This window comes from Struthio camelus, chromosome 2 (genome assembly GCF_040807025.1).
Source record: "Struthio camelus isolate bStrCam1 chromosome 2, bStrCam1.hap1, whole genome shotgun sequence".
NCBI classification, from domain to species: domain Eukaryota; kingdom Metazoa; phylum Chordata; class Aves; order Struthioniformes; family Struthionidae; genus Struthio; species Struthio camelus.
This window is the reverse complement of record NC_090943.1, coordinates 102,869,817-102,890,808: the sequence shown is the minus strand read 5'-3', so window position 1 is coordinate 102,890,808 and position 20,992 is coordinate 102,869,817. Positions and strand designations below refer to the sequence as shown.

The following is a 20,992-nucleotide window of genomic DNA, read 5'->3' as shown; positions in this document are numbered from 1 at the left end:
CTCGGTGAGTTTAGGTTTCTGGCCTGACATAGCGGAGTAATACCACCCTCCTCACGGGCAACGGGCAATAACATAAATCTCCGTGTAACAGGGTGTATTCAGCGTAGCTTAGTGCTGCTTTGTTCCCCATGTCACAGTTCAAATGAGCACAAGCCACTTGACAGATTAGACTCTAGTCGCAGAGCACATGGCTGTGTGAGACCTTGATCTTTCCGCTCAAGTACCCTTTCAGGAACATCACCTCCTTTAAAGGTTTAGTGTTCTCGGGGAGGTACCTTGCCTTCCCAACTTGAGAAGCTACAAAATAAACACGGACCTTAGCTTTAGCAAGCACTAGAAAATTCAGGTTATCTTTGCGGGGAGTTGAGGTGCTGTTAGTCTTTTGCCTGAATCATGACGTTATGTGGTTCTCATTGAGATGTTGGCTCTTGAGGTTAACGTGTGATGTGTAGTGCTGTTGGCTTTTCGGTTGGTGGTTTATGTTCTTACCTGGGCTTCAGCTGGGTGATTCTGTGTAGAGAATGCTGGTTGTTGAGAAAGTTTGTGTGTTAAGGTAATGATGTCCTTTGTGCGTGCACAGCAGGAGTACTTGCAGCACTTCTGTAATGAACGCGCCTTGGGTCTGTTCTTACTGTGGTCTGAAAAGACTCCGAAGCCAAGAACTAAAAGAGAAGGAGGAAAATCCCTATTTCAAACTGTGTTTGTGGTTGCTGTCGTTCCACCTTTAATGTATGTCTTCTCGCTTTACCTTTTTCTCTTCCCCCCAACCCCAGTATCTAACCTGCTCGACCTGTTCTTGTTCAGCATGCTGGAACCAGCAAACTGCAGAATGTACCCCCTCTCAGGGTCAGCATTTGCCTTTGTTTTTCTTTTCTCCCCTCTTTTGAAAACAGGCTATTCATTAATAGTAGATTGTCAGCTTTTGGAGAAACTTTTTCTGGCTTCAAAAAAAAAAAAAGGAGGTGGGAACGGGAGGATCTTGGCCTTTGGGCTCAGCCGGGGCCTTTCACTCAGATTTTTTGATGCTTAACTTGCATGATGCACAGCTTAGGCAATGATGTGTCCTATAAACTGGCAGTGCCGTTATAAAATTGGTAAATAGCGCCGAATATACAAATATTGCTTTGTCTTTCCTGAGGGCGTCTGTTGGTGTTCTGACTTCTCCAAGCTGCTCTCCTAGCTATAGTTTTCTAAACAAACACTCTCAATGATTTTTAGCAAGTCCTCAGAGTCAACCCTCCAGTGCTTCAGGTGGAAAGCTGTCTTAAAAGGGAGGAGGCATGCAACTTTTGTGTGGATCGTTTTTAACATCAAGCCTTCTAAATGTGTTTTCTTTCTTGGCTTCAAACTGACGGTGAAGAGAGTGAGGTGATCCATATTGGTAATGGCCTGCACTGAAATTAATTTTGTTCTAGGGCAGAAGTTCCCAAACTCCCTGTATTCCACAGCAGTTTCTGTTGATTCCTGTAAAGCAGCGCGAGTCATGCTGGGACTCTGTTTCCAGTGGCTACACTTGACTAAACAGACATGTAACAAGATGTGAAGCCTTTTCCTAGTGCTTTGCCTCTCGGATAGGGGATGCTGTGAGATCACGGTTGGTGAGGAAGCAGAACCACATGTTCAGGAACAGGAGAGGAAATGGTCTGAACACGTGAAACTTCTCCTGTGGGGATGCAGACCTCAGCGTGGGGAAAAGTTTGTAGAAGTTGTGTGTGCCGCGATAACCCTTACTTCCTTGCCCCTCGAGTTACTTGGTAACTGCCGATATCAGGGGAATGCGGAGACCCTGTTTTAAGGAAGATGTGCTTTTGTTATCTAGTGCAGCTTCCGTGTGTGCATGTGTGTCGGGGGGGTGGTCAGCTCCATCTGCGCAGTGTCCCCAGCATTGCTGCGGCAGTCTGTTTTTGTTTCCTTGAGCTGTGTGACACAGCAAGTTGTTCTGTGCCGTGTGCCATCAGTATTGCTCAACAGGAGAGTGTGACGGGGCAGCAACTGCGTTAGGGCTCTGCCTGGTTTCTGGGAAGTAGCCGAGGGTTATGTTTGCTTGGTTGTTAAGGGGTGAGGTTTTGGGGAGAGACAGGACATACCTGGGACTTCTTCAACCGTGTTTACTCTTAAGGATAAAACTTTTTTCCTCATCTGACATCCCTTGTCTCTCTTCTGGTGTTTTTTTTTTTTTTCCCCTTGATGCTAAAATTTAAAACTGTTTTAACTGTCCTCACCATCTAATCCTTTTCCTTTAAAATGAAGTCTCCTAAGAAATCAGCTACAAAGTCATTGGCTCAGCTTATGTACTGTGATAACTAAAGGAGGTGCCTGAAAACCACAAGTTGCCAAAAAGATGAAAGAAAATAGCAACTCAGAATGTCCTCAGCCAGATTTTTGGTACACTGTTTTTAAAATATTATCCCTGCTTAATTTTACTGTTGTTGATAAATTTTTCTCTCCAAGCTTAAAGAATCAGAGGAGCCTCTGAAAGAGATTTGTTTTAAGCTGTCTCTTATTAAACGGTTTCTTATGGCTTAGAGGTCTCTGTGCAGTATTTGGCACTACTAATTTGGATCCCCTCTGAATTTACTGCAGACTGCACGCAGGCGGTTTGGTGAAGTGATACTGGGAAGCTCACATTGCCTTTCTATCCTCTTTTGCCATCTCTTATGCAAGATTTGATGAGAACTGCAAATGAATGCTTTCTTTTCCTGTCCTTTGGGAAGCTTTGCTTTGGAGGCATGTTTTGAATCACTTCCCTGTCACAGCATCATCAGGCAAATATTTGTCTCCTTTTCCTTCGAGGTGTTCTGACACTGCTTCTGGTAGAGAACAGGGGTAACTTTGAGCCAAGATGGGAATGCGGTTGTATCAATCTAGGCTTGTTTGAACTTGCTGATTCTGCATAGCAAGTAGTCGCTTAAATATCTGTGAATACAGCATAGTTATTCAGAAATGGTACTCTACCTCCCCTCCCTTTTGGATCTGTATGTCAGTATCTTTCTTCTCACTCATGCCAACAGCTTGCCTTTATCCACAGCAAAGCAAAATTTTGTTCTAGGATAAAAATACAAAATGGTTTGTGTGCATGTGTGTGTGTATCATATATCCTTAGGTATCATGTATTGGCAGCTGCATGAGACTGGTTAAATTTGCAGGCTGCCCTCGTAGCACTGAAAAGGGATTTCTGAGCTGTCATTTGAACATAATCACAGATGGCTTTTGCAGCCATAGAGCACTCAGGTAGTCTTGGCGTATCTAAATAATAATGTTCATGTCATTCTAATGATGCTGTCTGCCACCCCACCATAAGGTTATTTTGGCTTTGAGGGGTGAGCTTAGGGAGATATACAGCGCGGCAGCCAGCTCCGCACTTACAGGGATGCTTAAGGCGCATCTGCAGGGCACCGCAGGAGGTGCAATTCGTAGGGCATGGGCAGAGGGGGCCACAATGCCCCCACGGTGCAGAGGGCTGATCCGTGCTGGGCCATCGCGAGGCTCCTGAGCTGGGCGGCCGCGCTGGCAAGGTGATGCCGGCTTGGGCAGCACCGGCTTGAGGATCTCTTGCCTTGCCTGAGTGCAGATGTTCAGCCGAAATGAGTCAGCTCTTTCCAATCTGATCCTTCCCCGGACGTGTCCGCCCCACCCTGCTCTTCTGATGGGATCACTTCACTGTATTAATTGCAATGGCTTTCTTATTAGCTTAGCCGTAGAGATTTCTTGCTATGCAGCTTCTCTTTGTTTATCCCATGCTAGCATTAATCACTGCGTGCCACTAGAGTGCTTGGTGGTACTTGAAATCTGTTTTGAGATTTCTCCACAGTTGTAAGAGGGCATTTCCCAAAATGTTAGCTTCTTGATATTGGAATGTCTGTTGACTTGCTGTGAAGTGTGCATGCGTGTCAGTCTAAGGGTTTGGTGCTTTTTTTTGTTTTTTTTTTTTGGAGGATACAAGTAGCAGATGAGTCAATAAGAAAAGACAAACAGAAGCACTTCCAAATACGGATCATGTCTGATTTGCAAAATTACCTGCATCTTTCTGGTTTCTGTGATTGCAACTGGCAAGGGCTGGGCGAATTGCTCTCTTAAGTGGCTGCTGTTGGTAATTAGCACTGGAAATACTTTGTCAATACAGATTCTCTCCATGTTTTAACAAACAAACAACTGACTAAACTCTTTAACCCAAGGGCATAATGTTACTGTACTTTGGACTTAAGTTCCAGTCATATTCACAAGACTCTAAGAAGAGGTTTGGCAGCAGTATGTTTACATGATTGCTCCTTGAAAATGTTGCTGCTTCCCTTTCTGTTTGTTCAGAATTTGCGCCATGTCAAACGGCAGGAGTGATGAAGAGGAGTTCCGTTCCGTGTGGTTTCCCTGCATGTCTAGATCATTTAGGCTGAAGTAAAATTTGCTAAACAGAACACAGAACGAAGCAGTGACAAAGATGATGCAACCTTGATATGCCTCTCGAAAGAGACGTATCATTGTAATTTGGAAGGCTGTCTTCTCTTACTTTCATTGCCTGAGGCCTGAAAGAGTATAATGGACCAAATTTCAACCTTTCTTACATGCATCTTGCACTCATTAGATCTGATATGGAGGCACAAATGTGAAGCTTAGACAAAGCACACTTTTTTTTACAGACATGTTTGCTCATGTTTTGAATGATAAATATGCTCTTCACTGTGGATTATTGAAAATACATTTTTTAATTCTTGGGAGATTACTTGCTGTTATTTGAAAATGGCAGTATAAATGAAAGATCCCAGGGAAGAAAACATTGGAATAGGTAAAGCAGTTGTGTCAGCTAAACTGTCCTTAGGGCATCTGACCAGCTCAGTCCTTCCGAGACTAGCTTGGTGAACTTGGGTAGCTCTTTATTAAAACGACAAAAAAAAAGTATATCGTAAATAAGGTAAAGCATAGAAGGCTCTGTTTTTTATTCTTAGTCTCTAAATGAGTGTGTGGCTTGCTCCCGTCTTCACATAGATATAAGATGTGTGAGTATCATCCCCTTGAATTCATTATCAGACTGTTTAGAAATCATGAGGGCGATGAGGAACAGCTGTGTGCAAGTAAGTAGAGTATAGGGTACATCTAGTGGTAAAGTGAAGAAACTTAGAATAACATGTGGGATACGAAGCCAGAACCTGAACCTGATACTGTCAAATGATCTCTCTGAACTGATAATGCCCAGATTCATTGGCCTTCCCACTGTGTTTTCACAGGAGTGGAGATGTGAGGGAGGAGGAGGGTGTTTATACACGCACTGAATCCTGCGCTCAAGAATTAATCTTGATTTAGATCCTGGGACTTTCCCAACTGGGCCTCAGTGAAATTGCTTGCTGCTCCCCCTCTGGACATGCTACTCCTTCTAATCACACCTACCTGGCATAAACCTGCCTTGACTGAAAGCCAGCAGTGCTTGTGCCGCTGAAGTTAGAAGGGAGAGACTTGAACCCTGGACACCGCTCAGAGGCTGAGATAGAGCCCTTTTGTTCCTTACGCTGCTTTTGCCATGGCTGCCGAGCCAGGCAGCCCTCGTCTCTCTTAGGGATGGGGAGCAAGTCAGCAGCCGTGGCAGCCCGGGCTGCCGGGGGGTTTTCCTCCTGGAGTTAGAGGTGAGCGATTCCCATGCATGCTGCGGGATGCTTCTTCTCCAAGAGACAAAATGGTACTGATCAGCTGATCTGCATGCAAAGCAGAGCCTCTTACTTTTGCTCATAATTCAGTGGGACCCAAGAGCTGGGAGCAGCTGTGTTTTGCAGTTGCCTCTCTCAGGATGCGTTTGACTCCTAGGTCTAGCCTTGAGCCAGCCAGTCAAAATCTTCCCATGTTCTGGCTTTGGCAATGATGCTGTAGGCTGCCCTGCTTCAAGACCTCCAGAAAGTTATATGATGGACATGCAAATCCCCTCTGCATTAAGAAAAGACTGCAGTCTTTCTGGAGATGCGGTTCAGACTGGGATGTGACCAGCAGAAGCCACCTAGAGGGCACATGCTTTTTGTTTTGTTCCCCCCCCCCCCCCAAATGAGTCACCCCTCCTTAGGCGCTGATGCACGACCGGATCCAAAGGAGAAAAAGGAGTAAGGCATTTGAGTTCTGTATTTGTTTATTTTACAAAAGTCTCCTCTTCAATGAAAAGTAGTGAAGTGTTCTTCACTTGTAACTGCTCTGGCAGAATATTCACCCTTATGAAATAGTACTCTGTGCGAGTGTTGAGCTGAAGACTTCAAAAAAAAAAAAAAAAAAGGGAGAGAAGCTGGGGGAATTCTTGTGCAGTGTCATCTTAGTCACTCTGTCCACATGACCATTTGAGGGAAGAGGAGAGTTGTGGCAGAAGAGGAAGATGATTCTCATAAAGAGGATGGAATAAACCAGTTAAGCAGTTGAAAAATGAGATTTTGTTAGAGGGCTGATTGGCACACAGTCATAGAACAGTTGGATCATCTTGGCTCACCTGTGAAATTCTTTTTGTGTGGGGGTGGGAAGAGATTATGAGGAGAAGCTTTTTCACATACAGCTGTGCTGCAAAAAGCATAGTGTGTAGCAAGTTATCTACATTTTTTGCATAGCAATTCTTAAACACAAGGGTTCAGTTTAGAGGTGGAACAGACCTTGTTTGGAAAAGACTTAATTTCCTCTTTCCATTTCAGGATTATTCTTTACAAATTCCTCTTCTGGCACAGTGTCTGGTCTCATCTTTAGAGTTCCACCACTTCTCTGAGCAATTAATCAAGACCGTCTAGCCCTTAAGGGCTAAGGAGTTGTCCCTGGTATTCAGCTTAAATTTTTATCTCCTTCATTTCACCCTGTTAATCCTAAAAGTTGCATTTTAGTGTTCCACCTTCAGTACTGTCCAAGTCTATGTGTACCTGCATGCATGCTGGGGAGGCTGACAGCCACCATACGAGGTACAGATTTCAGAATGACTTTATGCATTCCCTCGTTCCTTTGCTGTTCTTTGTGTTGCTCTGTAGGATGGCTCAGAGCCACAATTCATTGATTTAATTTAGAAGAAAGCAGTGTTCCATCAGCCATGGCTCTGGCTCTCTTCTGAGCTGAAGTAGTTGTCGCTTAAGAGCTGCTTGGCACATGTTATTGTAGCCTGGATCTGTGGCTGAACATCAGCTTTCCTGTACATCTCTCTTATTTGGCTCTTCTTTTTTTTGCTCCCACATTTAAAATGTTGAGAGTTTATCTTTACTTTTTAGAATTGGAGAGTCTCGTATCAGTTTTCTTTATCACTGCAGATGCTGAAAGCCAGGCCAACTTATGATCCTGGCTTTCGTATTCAAAGTATGCCAGTGTTGTCAGGCCAAAATATGTTGTTGTAGTCACAATGGGAAAACAACTTTTAAGCACAGCTTTGTTCCTGTTCTCTTCATATCTTGGCAGGCTGAGTAGTGAGGTTGAACACTTTTAGTGCTAAATGTAAGATCTAATCAAGGCAAACTCTTCTAAAGGAGGATAAGGCAGCAGAAATACTCTCTGCCCCCCCCCCCCTTTAATTATAGTTAGGAAACTTTTTAAATAAAAGGAGCCCTGGTGAAGGGAGCGTTTAAAAGAAAAAGTAGTGGATGTGGATGTGACTTGGCATCTGCTGCAGTTCAAGCCAAGCTAGGTGATAAATGTTTTCTCCAGGCGGAATGACATCCCTGTTGCAAAGTAAAAGAGAGAGATGAAGATTGTGTCTATCCTTTGTACTGTTCTCCTTTATCTTCCCGCTTATCTTGGGTTGTAGCTCTAGTAATCTCTTTCCCCTCCACCCTTGACTTGATGTAGTGAAACTCGCTTAACCTGTCAAAGGAATAAACCTGCTCGCTGTAATGTGGACAGGCTGCGACTCCCCTTGAGAACTCTGGAACCTGCTGCTTTGGTTTCGGGGTTGGGTGTTTTTCTTCCCCCCCTCAATGATTGCATGCAGAGAGCTATCACAGTGTCTGTGATATTTGACCTACACAGTAAAAGTCAGAGGTGCAGACAGGGTGTCTTCCTGTTTATAGCTCCATAGCTCAGGCCGCTTCCTTTCAAATATGCAAAGCTGAAACATGAAGGGATTCCCACATTCCTTGCTGTGGGCGCGGGTTGTGCTCCAGCGCAGGGCATGGCAGAAGCGTGCATGGGAGCGCAGGAGCGAGAGCTGGTGACTGCCACCAGATGTAGCACAGCCCGGCACTATTGTGCTGTACCCGCAGTAACAAATCCTGCCTCCTTAGCATGTAGTATATTGCAATCATGGCTGGACAGACTGCTTTTGGGACTTGCAGGAGCCAGGATGTTTGCATGCGTTATGTCATGCCACGCAGAGGTGCCAGGTTGGGCTGACAGGAGCTTGGACATCTCAACAGTTTCTCCTGCTTGTACACCGTGGATGTGCCATCGCAGTCCTCTCAAGGAGGAGCAGCTCCACTGAAACAAGCGGAGTTAAGCAGATGGCAAAACAGCAGGAAGAGAGAACCTAGCCCTAAGGAAGCTGTTTTGCATGGGTAGCTGCTGAACAGGAATTTTGTGTGCTTGTTAGTGACAGAAAGGAATCTTTAAAAGAACACAGAAACAAAATGTCCCACGCTTACTGCATGGAAGGGGTTTTTGTTGTTGTTTGTTTGTTTTCTGGGTGAATGTGATTTAGCTTGACTACTTTTGCTCTCTAGCTCTCTGAAGAGTAACTGGCCAAACAATGTTAGCTATGCATCAGCCAAGCTGCCAGAAGGTTAAGCATGCAGTCCTTGTGTATCTGTCTCTGTCTGGGATGGAGAAGACAGACAGGCACATGCACAAGCCTGTATGTCACTTTCAAGAGCTCATCACAACTTGGAAAGCAGTTTTTACCAAAAACAAAACCAAAAACCTCAAAAAACCCACCTTCTAGATTTTACCTTGTGCAACTGGATACTACATTTTTGGCTTACTGTTGTTCCCAGTCACTTTTCAAGTTCGTCTTCAGCCCTTGTGCCTAGAAGTCCTTTGAACAAATAGATTGGTTTCTTTTTCATTATTCTCGCATGAATACAGGCAACTGTTCTTAATACTGTTGATTTATCATCCACAGAAGGCTCTGGGATTGGCTTAGCTTGTGTGAGAAGTTAGAGCAGTGCCATATTAAAAACCTAACCAAAAAAAGAATAAAGAAAATGAAAATGAGCCTGGAAGGTGACAAGCCACAGTATGCGTAGGTGTCGCCTTGCCTGTGGATTTTGTGAGACCAGATAGCTTAGATTCATGCAAATAAATCGGTTGGCGTTGGTGTATAGGGTTGTGGGGCTACCACAGGGCTAAGGAAGGGGACTGCACTGCACTTCTGTGGCTGTGTCAGCCCTCTGACTTCTCCCTGTGTCCTTTATAGCCTGCAGAGAGCCAAATCCTCTAAGGTTAAAGCTTCCTTCTGGTCCCAGCCACGTGCTTGATGGGGAAAGAGGGCAAGATGAATTCAGCAGTGTTTCCGTCTGTCCTGCCGGGCACATCCGCACACATAGGTGCTCTCTCTTCCTTGAACCCCCCACGTGACAGACACACACAACCAGTGTGTCCACCCACTGGCTTCCGGGGAGTCTGGCCGTGGGTCAGTTTGGTCCAGTGTGTTATCTTGAAGCATCATGTCCTTGGCATGCAAAACTAAAATTGATTTTATGTCATAACACTCGGGCAGTTATAAGGACATATGAGACTCATCTAGATTACAACATTCTCTCATGTTTGAACATGATAGCGGGCATTCAAGTTAAATGGCACAGTCCTGAGCTGAGTAGGTGGTGTGACTTCTGAAGGAGCATGACCAAATGCCATTAACATTGTTTCCCTCGTGCTTCTTTGAAATCGGTCCTGTGGACAAACTGTCCCTTGCGCTCCGATTTTTAACTATTAAAAGCAAAAATTTCCATTGCACTTAAGAGATGTGGGAGCCTAAATGATTTGATTTTTTTTTTCCAAAAGCACTCAAGTGCTATAAATTTGAAGGCTAAAAAGGGCTAAAAGCCTTACATCTGGTTTTTTGTTTTTTTGTTTTTTTTTTTAAAAAAGTACCACCTGAGCTTTGAGTACTCAGAAAGTACAGCACAGGAATGGTACTCTTCATCTAATTGAATGGAACTGGAGGGGAGCATCTTCCTCAGACTGTAGATAAAGAAAACTGAGAGGCAAGTGGATCGAGTGTACAGACATTCAGGAGATTGCTTCGTGGGCCAGTTCGTCCCTCGTTTTGCATCCAAGAGCAAAAGAAACATGCTAGATTTGTCTCAGTCTATCTGTTGCTGTTTAGGAGCACAACATCTTGCGTTTATAGAACTAAAAACTTTTTGAAGAAGTATGCATGTGCTCTACAGAACCTTTTTCCCCCTTTGCAATTTCTTTACCTGACTAGAAGTAGTTGTTTCATTGGTTTTGGGGGTTTGTAAACATGTTTTGGCAATATGGAGTTTTGCAAGTAATACCTGCTGCAGCTTAGCAGTGTTACCAGATGCATCTTGACCTTAAATGTCCAAGTTTTAGTTGAAACTGGATTTTGGGGTGCACCAATGTATTGCATTAAGGGTAAGAAGGAAATGGCTAAAAGTATTTAGGAAGTGGTACTGTGACAGCTTGGCATATACTGATTCATTTGGGGTACTATCTGAAATAGGAAGAGGAGAGTAAACTGAAGACTAGACACTTTTTTGCATTGAGAGGAGCGGATGCTAAGCTGCTGATTTTTTTTTTTTCTTATGTGTTAGGCTGCCGCACTAGACTGTGGCGTGACGGGGGACATGTGCGGTGCACATGGGGCCAGGAGGCAGCGGGTATTGGGATTAAAATGTACGCGGACTGTCGAGCCCTGATTTGCTTGCTGAAAGACTGTCGTCTTCCCCCTCCTGCTCAGACACATGAAGATTCACGAGAAGGATCCGAACAGCACAGCGAGTACGACTCCTCCATCTCCTCTGAAGCGCCGGCGATTATCGTCTAAACGGAAACTTAGTCAAGATGCTGAGACAGACAGAGAGGAAAGGACACCTGCAAAAAAGGTTCTTTACAGAGCACGATGCGAAAGACTTTCCTGCCTACCTCCTAAACTTTCAGTTGTTGTATTTATGCAGACAGCATAGAAATGCAGAAAATGTGGTTTTGTTACAGCCCTGTAAATTTCAAGATACCTTTTTTCCCCTGTGTAGCTAACAGTGTTTTCTGAGGATGAAATCAAATTTCTAATTTCGAATTCCAATTTATTTATTTTTATTACTTAAATTTTAATTTTCTCTTATGTTTTATATTGGATAGTTAGTGTTGGATGAGAAGAGAATGAACTATTTGTTTTGCACTGCGGCTTTTCCTTTAGTTTTTTTTTTTTCCCTGTTTAACTCAAAGTAGTCTTGCAAGATAGTGATTTGAACTTTCAAAAACCAGTGTTTACTTAAGAAGCATCAACGACTTGCGTTTTGGCAGGCATTTTTTTGGTCTGGAGAAAAAATCTATAGGGTAGCCTAATCCTGCATTATCAGAGATGCAGAAATAACCAGAAAATATTTATTTGAGGGGCAGAAGTTTCTGTTAGGGTTTTGTTTATGAAATATTTTGTTGCATTTCAGCCACTTATACAAAATGTACGGCAGCTACCAAACTTAACTCTGCCCTTTCCACTTACAATCTCTAAATGGCAAAGTAGTAGCAATTGAATTTAGCTCAGCATCCTTTGCTTCTGTGCCTGTTTTTCTTCATGTAATCAAAAGAGGGCTATAGAAAACATGCAGAAGTTCCCTGCTTTTCTGTGGACCACTTGAGTTAGTAGTTGGCAGTAACTCAGTGGCATAAATAATTTAGGCTGACAGCCTGCCTGGCTTTCTGAAACAGCAGGGGTGCTAGTCTAGTGGTATATAAACATACACAGGTTTGTAAGTTGTCCATATCACTGTTTCTTATTAGAACTGAAGTGATGTATCCCTGACTTAGCCAAACACTTTTATCTCTTTTGGAGCCTCCTTCTCTGCCGTGCATGTTCTCACGCACACAGAGTCTCTATGGCTCACCCTCACTCGCTTGCTGAAATGAAGTCATTTCTGGTAGCCTGTGGCAAAGTGTATGGGCTGCTTCGTTTTAAGAGGACTCTGAATGCGTTGCACATTTGGTTTGTTGCTTAAAATTCGCTTTAGTGAGAGATTTTGAGCTGCTTTTTTTTTCCCTCCCTCTCTCTGAAGGTTGTTGAGGTCTCTCAATCCGGTGAAGGGGATAAGAAGGCTGAGGAGGAAGTTTATCATTGTCCAGTGTGTTTCAAAGACTTTTTTTGCAAGTATGGACTGGAGTCCCACATGGAGACACATCCAGATAACTCGCTGAGGTAAGAAATAGGCCTGAAAGCGTTTCTGGTCACCAGATGGCCTGAGGGAGCCCGCTGGAGACGGGGAGAGAAGGAGGCTCCGCTCAGACCTGTTAAATGACCTCCTTGGTGATTTTAAACAGTTTTTAAAATCTTTCTGCCTCATCTTGTGTCACCAGGGTGCTCTTAGGCTTAATTTTAGTACTTTTTGCAAATGTAGGAAATCTTGCCAGCTAATAGCTGGGAATGTCTTTGGAGCAAATGGGAGTACCCCTTCTTTGTCCCCCAAGCACATCACAGTTGTTACTTAAGACTATAAAATACCAGCATCACAAAATTTTAAGATGCTTAAAACAGGAAGAGAAACTTGATAAAACTGTTTGGGTACCAACCTGTGCGATTTTCTGCCTGGGGAAAAGAAGAAGGCTGCATATGAAGATTTTGTTGTTTGTTGTGGGAGTGAGTGAAGATAGATGAGTTTCTGGTTCCAGCCTTGCAGTAAAATGTGTTGTGCTTTCCTGTCTGTTTAGGTTAGGGAATGTTTTGGATTTTGGCTTAAACCGGTTTCTCTTAACAAGGAAAAATTAGTTATTAATTGTTTGGGAAGGTACTTGGGTTTTCTCTTTTGGTTCAAGTAATTGCTTCTGGGACTCCTGATACTACTTTGTTTCCTGATTTTTACCACAGGAAAAAGTAGAGCCAGATACGTGAGGATATAAATGAGATACTCCAAGTCTAGTTTAAACAGGTAGAAGAGCTGCAATTTAAGAAATTAGTTTATCCATATGCACAAGCTTGTCTGTCTTTTAAGCTTATTTTAGGAGATTGAGCTATTTAATGATCTTTTCAGAAGGGTTCAGAATTCAGCATTTTGCAGTGTCAACATTCTGTTCCTGCGTATATTTTCTTAATAGAATGAGATGGAGCAGAGCTGGAGTTAAACTTTTTTTATTAGAGAACATTAGTAATTATATGTAAAACCATTCTTGGTGGGGGGAAGAGTTGTAAGTGCTGTAATTATTGGGGAAAAGAGTTGGAGAGCTTTTTCCTAAACTTAGTCTGGCAAATAGCAATTAATTAGATGGGATTTACTGTTTCTGAAGTAAATGGAGTGTATTTTCATTATAGAGCAAAACTGAAAAAGTTTTCAAAACTGAAAAAGCCCATACAGAGCTCTGCAACTCCCATGAAAGGGAGACTGAGAAAATTTTCCCATACAGTACACTGGTGCTTGCCATATTCTGCTTGGCCTGTTGTCAGCCTCGTTTTTGAGCTTTTATGAAGACATAATCTCTTTGAGGCTATATGCTGTGAAGCTGAGTGGACAGGTGGATTCTCGTGTTTTCAGCGATGGATAAAGATGCCAGAACAGATAGCCTTCTCGCTTGGCAGCATTATACTCTGCTGCTGCAAGGCAGAAAGAGATTGCCTGCAGAAGCACCCTCTTCCCCTTGGCACAACTCTTTCTCTAATATTAGGAGACTTGCTTTTGGATAATGTTCTCCTGATATGGATTTTGCTACCCACAGTTGTGTTGAGCAATAAAAAAGACTGAAAAGTGTCCCTAAATCAAAGGCATGATTGTCAGGCTCTGTGGGCATGCGTTAAGGGTAGTGCTGGGATGCTGGTCTTTATGGGCTTGTCTAGACGATGGTAAGGGGGGTCTTATCAAATGTTTGCTTTAGCAATTTAAGACATGTCAAGCCCCCCTGTTTTGCCCTGTCTCCACTGACGAGAGAACAGGGCTCTCCTTGGTCAGCTAACATGTTCATATTCAGCTTGCCCTGCCTGTCTGGTTTAAAACACACCTTTTGTCCTAGTCTAGACGAATCAAATGACACTGTCTGCTTGGCCCAACCTAGGAGAAAATCCTCCGGTAAGCAGAGCAGTCTGCACCGTTTTAAGGTGACTCTTTAATCGCAAAAGAGATGGTAGGTAGAAGCTGTTGGCAGCTGTGGCCTGTAATTCCTGGTTGTTAGGGTTCTGCAAGACTGTTTGTAGGATTCAACAAAGTATGCTGAATGTGGCACGCCGTTCTCAGCCTTGAGTTAATGTGACTTTAATGGGAGTGAAATGACTCCTCTTGGTGAGGCTTGAGAGTGTTTTTCTGAGTGAAAGATGTGACAGAAAATTTTGCTAGAATATCAGAGCAGGAGGCGTGTAGGTATGGGTGTTTGAGGTGGCGGAGCAAACTGGAGAATGGAAGGCTTTCATCAAATCCTAGTGTTTTCTTATTGTAGAAAAATGAGATGGAAGAACTTTCCCAGTTTGGAAAAAAAAAAAAAAGAAAAAAAAAAACATAGGAACTATATTATGACCACAGTGCAGGGAGCAGAACATGCTCAGTCTTTTTTATAAAAGTAGAGTCCCTTGATCAGGACTCCTGCGCAGCAGGGATCAGATGTCGTGCATCCCAGAGCCAGATGCTTTGGTTCTGGCAGTTGGTCTGCAGCTACCGCTTTAGGTACCCCGACGCAGCCCGTTTTGTCTGACCAAAAATAAGCGATGCTCCGTCAGCCTAGCCGTGCCACGCCGCAAGGCAAACGCCTGCCTCCTTCGCGCTCCCCCATTTGTTAGGATAAAAATGCCTGTGCGATGCACAGGTGTGCGATGCCTCGCCAGCGTGGCCACCCTCCCTGCAGCGTTGCATCCCCCGGCAGCAGCAAAGTGGCAGGGGATGCGGGCGCTTCTGCTTGACTTCGTTTTGGTCCTTTAATCCTGCCGTTGTAGCGCTGTTGTGTGAAGAGAGCCTCTCCCTCCCCGAGCGAGCGGAGCGGCCGTCTGTCCCGGCCCCCCCTCTTTGAAGAAGCAGACAAGGTAACGCCGTCTGGCGGCCCCAGGATCAGTACGTGAGCAGCTAATTTCCAGGGTGGGCCTTTGCCCTCCCAGATACCGTCAAATGAACAGCAACTCAAATCACAGGGTTAGCTGTTCAGGGTCGGGATGAAAGGGCATCCCGCATTGTCCTCCTGAGCGCTGCTTTCTCACGGAAAGGCCGGAGCCAGGAGCACCTCATTGTTTACTTGGGGCAGAATAAACAATACTTAATCCAGCGATTGTGCGAGAGGGGCTCCCCCGCTTGGGAGAGGATCTCTTGATTATGTAAAATCCTAAATCGTGCATCTTTGTCTCTTAATTAGGGTAAGAACTGCCCTGCCCCCCCCCCAGCAATGATAGGGCCCTTTGTCAGGCTAACAATAGGCTACGGCCTCAGGCATCCTTCGCGGCGTTAACCCACCTCCCCGCCCGCCCCGGGTCAGTCTCTCTGTCCCTCTGCAGCCTTGGGACCAGCACCCTAATTAGCGACATGAGTTGTCCCCCCCCCCCCCGGTCACCCCCGTTAGCCGTGGCCGGTGGCACAGCGGGGCTCTCCAACCCCTTCGCCTCCCTACCTGGCCTGTGGAAAGAAGACAGCCGGTTCCCCGCGGCCAGGGGGGACCTCCGGACACCGTCTCTTTTGGCGTGCTGGTATCCGAGGGTTGATATAATTAGCAGAGCCCTGAAACGCTGCTGCGCAGCCAGTAGGGAAAATGAGAAACCTCACGGAGCGGGATAACTTCTCTGGAAAGTTTTGTGGCTCCGGGTTGCTGTCAAACATGGTAATGTGCTTGTAAAGGTTGCCTGACAGACAGCTCTGAGCAACACCAGCAGCCCTAGGAAAGGAGACGCAAGGATTTCCTGAGGAGAAACCTCCCGAGGCGCTCTGTGAGGTTTCTCTTCTTTCCTTTGGCAAGTACAATGGAACAGGCTTAAAGGAAAATGTGTGGCTTTTAAAAAAAAGCATGCGCACCGTAAAATTCCTCCCTTGGTTTCACTGTAACCAAAGCATACCTTTTATATTTCCTCTCTCTCTCTCTCTCTCTCTCTCTCTCTGTCTCCTCCAGAAGGCTTTCTCCAGTACTCCCTGTACCAATAGTTGAAGGTTTTTAATTTTTCCTTCCTCACAGCAACAGGGAGACATTTCGTGTATCTTGCTGAGGAGAGGAGAGAGGTGTTGATAACGTTGCATTTATCACCTCTCTTAGAGACATGTTTCAACATCAGTCCTCAGCAAGGATAGCGTGAACAGTTTCAAACAAGGTAAAAAGCCTGTATCTTCGTGAGTGCTCAGGGGACTTTTTGATCACATTTCATTCCCCAGGACATTGCTTTTAATGACATGATTTGGTTTTGCTAGCTATTTTTTATAGGAGCCTAGCAGACAGGAAGAAAATAGATACTGCAGGGTGTGAAAGAGACTGCCTCGGTCACTGAGCCGACTGAGTAACCGGTGCCAGTAGCTGCCTACTGTCATGAATGGATTCAAGGTGGATGAAGTTTTCCAGCTTTTACTGAACGTGTCCAAACAGTGATATAATACCTTAAGCTTTGTCACTTGCCAAATCCTGGGCAGATTTTCACAAGGACAGCAAAAGCAGTTCTCTTGCCCCAGGATAACGTGCTTCTGTAGAATTTCAAAACGAAGAAAACCAAAAGCCACTCACAGTCTAGCTCGTTCTTCCAAACAGCTTACCCACGTTTTGCTGAAACTTGTGAAGTCAAATTGGCTTGAGGTTGAACGCCACCATGGAAAGCTGTTGTTTTGAGCAGTTAAATTGGTAGACGCGTAGCAACAGAAAAACTCGGGTGCTAGAATGGAAAGTGTCAGGACACCCTGACTGTCTGCGCTTATTGTCTTCTGCCTCCAGTTTGCAAGGATAACCACTCTTGTTTCTGAAAACACTCCCTCGTGAGAAATGCTGCTGTTGTATCCTGGTGTTAGATGGCTTCACTCAGAAGAGAAGCGGACAATTTAAATGAGGGCAAATTGTTTTGCAAGATTGTACGTGCAGCTTGCGATTCAGTCAGGTTGGTCAGCAGGCTCCCCACTTTGCCACCACGTGCCCATCCCTCGCTGCATGATGTCAGGTGCTGGGATGCTGCAAGACATCTGGACCTACATCACAGTCTTAGTCATTTTAGCCGATGCACATGGGCAGCCTCATTTAAGTCAAAAGGAAGTGTGGCTTTTGAGTCAAAATAATTCCAGCTACTTCGAATATTATGTTTGTTGTCCAGTTACTGTTCCTCATGACAGTTCTCTGCATCAGCAACTGGGAGATAAAATGGCCAATGAAATAAATTAGTGTTAATTTGAAGTGTACTGAGATGATTTTGATCATTACCACTAGTAGAAAAGAGTAATTTAAGACTAAAGCATGTACAGAGAGGCAATGTGACAAAGCAAAAGTACATCATACACAGTGTAAAAAAACAAAACAAAACAGAAAAAAAACAAAAAACCAACCAACCAAACAAACAAAAAAACTCCCAACCCCCAAAACCCCCAAAGTTTCTTTCTTGTTTTTGCCACAGCCTAGATGAGCAACTTCAGGAATTCACTTTCACTCCTTGTGTCTCAGATTCCTCATTTATATAGCACAGCAGAATCCTGCTGACTTCATTTTTGTGAAGCGTATTGCTTTCTGTCCCTGGTCAGCATTTTGTAGGAAGTTATGGGTGGACGTTAGTGGCGTTGCAAAACTAAGAGAGTGAGTGCATTTGAAAACCAAATGTAGTATGCAATTTGTATTACTTGTGAGCCAAAACTCAAGGTTCACGGTGCGGAGAGGAAGTTTTTTCCAAGTAGTTGACTCTGTTACTGGAAGCAACTAGTAATATGAATGACAAGTAATCTTCATGCAGCTTTATGAAATTCATACTACTTTTCTAGTGCAACTGTTGATGTGCACATAGGCAGGTCTCATTCCTAGTTAGCACCTCAAAACATGAAGCGTGCGTTCTTTAATGCAGCTGGATAATTCTGAGGTTGTCGTATTCCACACAACTGTCAAATATCGGGAGATGTGTATAAAACACTCCAGCGTTCATATGTCCATGGACCTCCTGACCTTTGGTTTTGGCAAAAACCTTGATACTTCCCCCTTTTGGTTATTGTTTTAGATTGTCCCAGCAAGGATATGTTACAAAAGAACTGCTAGAGTTACCAAGTGCTAATACAGTAACTGCTAGAAGACTTGGTGTAGCCAAGGACAGAGACGCAAGAGGGTGAGTTGTGTGGCTTTGCCAGTTTGGCTGACTCTCCTGTTGGGCTCTACTCTGAAAGCTGCATGCTCGGTGTCTCGCTGATAGAAACTAGGGACCGAATCCTGATCTTTGTTGGCAGCGTTTTCAATCTAGGAGCAATTTGATAAGCCAGCTGGTGGCAATGAAATCCAGCTCTGGTAAATGCTAGGAGAAAAATAAGCTGTGGTAGAAAGTAACTCGTAATGTTAAGGCAAAGGAGAGGGTATGTAACCACACTGGTGAATGCATCTTTTTACTGAGCAAATAAAATAAAATGGAGAAGTAAAATTAGAGGGATGAGCATCTGTCTTGATGCTGGCTTGCAAAACCAGACAAGAACTGCAGTTTAAGTGCATTCTGGGGTTTCTGTTCAAAAAAGGCAGCCAGGAAACATCTGAAGAGCAGAGCGAGTCCATCTCCAACCAAGAGGTGGTCAGCTCACATCAGGGAGCTTATTGTGCTGAGAGCCTGGGAATCCAGAGCAGCTGGGTAAAAATATCAGATAGTGAATGGACACAGGGAGTGACGCTCATGTGAAACTGTGTGGTGAATCACGCGATGTCGAACATCTTAGCTTGGTTACAGGAATAGAAATTGGGTAAAATGCAAAGCTGGCTCTAGAGGAGAGCTTCTCGTAACAGGGTATAGAGGAGGGAGAAAGAGGGCTGACCCAGAGCGGGTTATTAGACTGCCTTTCCGATCCTGATGACCAGTATTTGTTTACACGCACACTCTCTCAGAAGTAGTGGCTGCTGCGTATTGTGTTAGCAGTCACGTCTGCGTGCTGAGCACAGCTTACCTGTGAATGTAGATAAGGGCAAGCGTGTTCAGTCCAGATTGGGCTGCACCTGTTTGTGAACCCTGTTGTCATCAGTAATGGTCGTAGGATAAACAACCTACTTGGTGAAGAGTGGGTACTTTTTTTTTTTTTTAAACATGGTAGAAATATATCTGTTCTTTAACTCTTGCCAGTACTTTAAAAACTACACGAGTATTTGGCTTCCATATTAGAAAGACATGCTAGAAGGCAGGAAGAGCTTTTTTCTTTCTTTCTTTTCTTTTTTCTTTTTTTTTTTTTTTTTAACTCCCCCAAAATACCACAAAGTCCATTTGAATTTGTATGTGCAAACCATTGCTGTAATTTTGGATGCTATGCAACTTGGAATTTTTTTTTGTAGCTACAGAAGACGTACAGGTCACTTTTTTGTTTTTTTCCAGGTACGCTTGCCTTACTTGTTGAACACTTGATTGTTATTTACGTTGAGCTTCAGCTCTTGCTCTGTGATTCTGTTCAACGAGTTTCTTGGCATTTAGGTTTTTTTAAACTTTGAGCTTTATTAAATAAAAAGGTCATTATGAGAAAATGAACTACTTCATTCGTGCAAGCGTCTGCAGGCCATCTCCGCTTTTCCCTTTATTTGTTCTTAGTTACGTGTTTATTCTGTTGAAATACATGGTGGAGTAAGCTACTGTTCCACTGGGGCAGAGGTGTTAAAATCTGGCAGCGCTGAGTTGTTGCTGGTGCATACAATTCATTATATTGTTAGGAAAAAGTGGAATCTTCTCTGTGTGCGAGCAAAGAAAATCAGAAAAGAAAGTCAAAACGTGTCACGGATTGATAGTTGTTCCGAGAATGACTTATGACTTTTTTTTTTTTTTTTTCTGATTGCGAAGCAGTCTACTTCACTTGACTTACTGTGACTGTGGGAGTCATGGTATGCCAGCACTAGCACTGACTGCAGCATGCCAGCAGGCTTCTGAAGCACATCTCCCCGGTTTGTATGAGAGCTGTGCTGGCTCTGGCATGATACTTCTCTCGCCTGGACCAAAGTGCAGCTTTTGGAGCACACGTCGCATCATGCCCTGGCTAAGCATCCCTCCATAAATAGGTCTGGTGCAGTGGTTTCACCCGTTGCTACACCCAAGGGCGGCTTCTTTGAGGGGGAGGATTAAAGGGAGCAACGGGACACGGGACACGGTGACAGCAAAGTCTCGGACCGCCAGCGAGGAGGCAGGAGGGAGGAGAAGTTTAAAAAGCCCCACCTTTGATGACTAATTGAAGCAGCATGCGTCAAAATCCTCGGGTGCTGGGCTGCAGCCCCTACGCGCCACGAAAGGGAAGCCTCTCTCCGGCCCGTCGTGCTCGGCAGTTTTGCTCAGCGTGCTGCTGTGCCGCGTGCAGTTTTGGCTCTCCCATCACTCGTCTGCAGCAAGTGGGAGAGATGAGTGCAGCTGTTGGGCGTTATTTCCCAGGGCCTGGGGGGTTGGAGGCCAGGAAGGGGTTTTTGTCCAAAAGCAGATGAATATCTGGAGCTGGGTGGGATTGCACAGGAGCAGAAACCGATTTGCTCTTCCCCATCTCCCTTGCTCCGCCTTCCCCTGAGAGAAGTGAGAGAAGTAGAGAAACGCTCTCCTGAAGGGGGAATATGTCTGTAGCTTGTTAGTTTTTCTTCATAGGTGATGAAAGCCCTTATGTTTTAAAACTGCCCTTTCTCCGTCTCCCCTTCCTCGTGAGCCTTCTGTGCAGCGCAGGGTGCCGGGGACGAGCCCGGGAGGCTGCTCCCCTCCCTGTTGCGGGCAGGAGGTCAGCTGGAGGAAATTGCCCATCTTTTTCTTCTGCCCGTTTTTTTAGGGGGGCGGGAGGGGGGT

At 44.6% G+C, this 20,992-nt stretch overlaps 1 protein-coding gene across 16 annotated transcripts in view; it reads left to right on the top strand.

Moving 5' to 3' along the window:
* RREB1 (ras responsive element binding protein 1) overlaps nt 1–20,992 on the top strand; it is a 127,714-nt gene that overhangs the window by 73,681 nt on the left and 33,041 nt on the right. For 10 of the 16 annotated variants that reach the window (XM_068931909.1, XM_068931908.1, XM_068931914.1 and 7 more), the window contains 3 exons: nt 10,847–10,991; nt 12,159–12,298; nt 18,221–18,325. In XM_068931909.1, coding sequence (XP_068788010.1) covers nt 10,847–10,991; nt 12,159–12,298; nt 18,221–18,325 — 390 coding nt within the window. The remainder of the gene's footprint in view (nt 1–10,846; nt 10,992–12,158; nt 12,299–18,220; nt 18,326–20,992) is intronic. The other 6 variants (XM_068931921.1, XM_068931911.1, XM_068931919.1 and 3 more) reach the window with 1 other exon arrangement.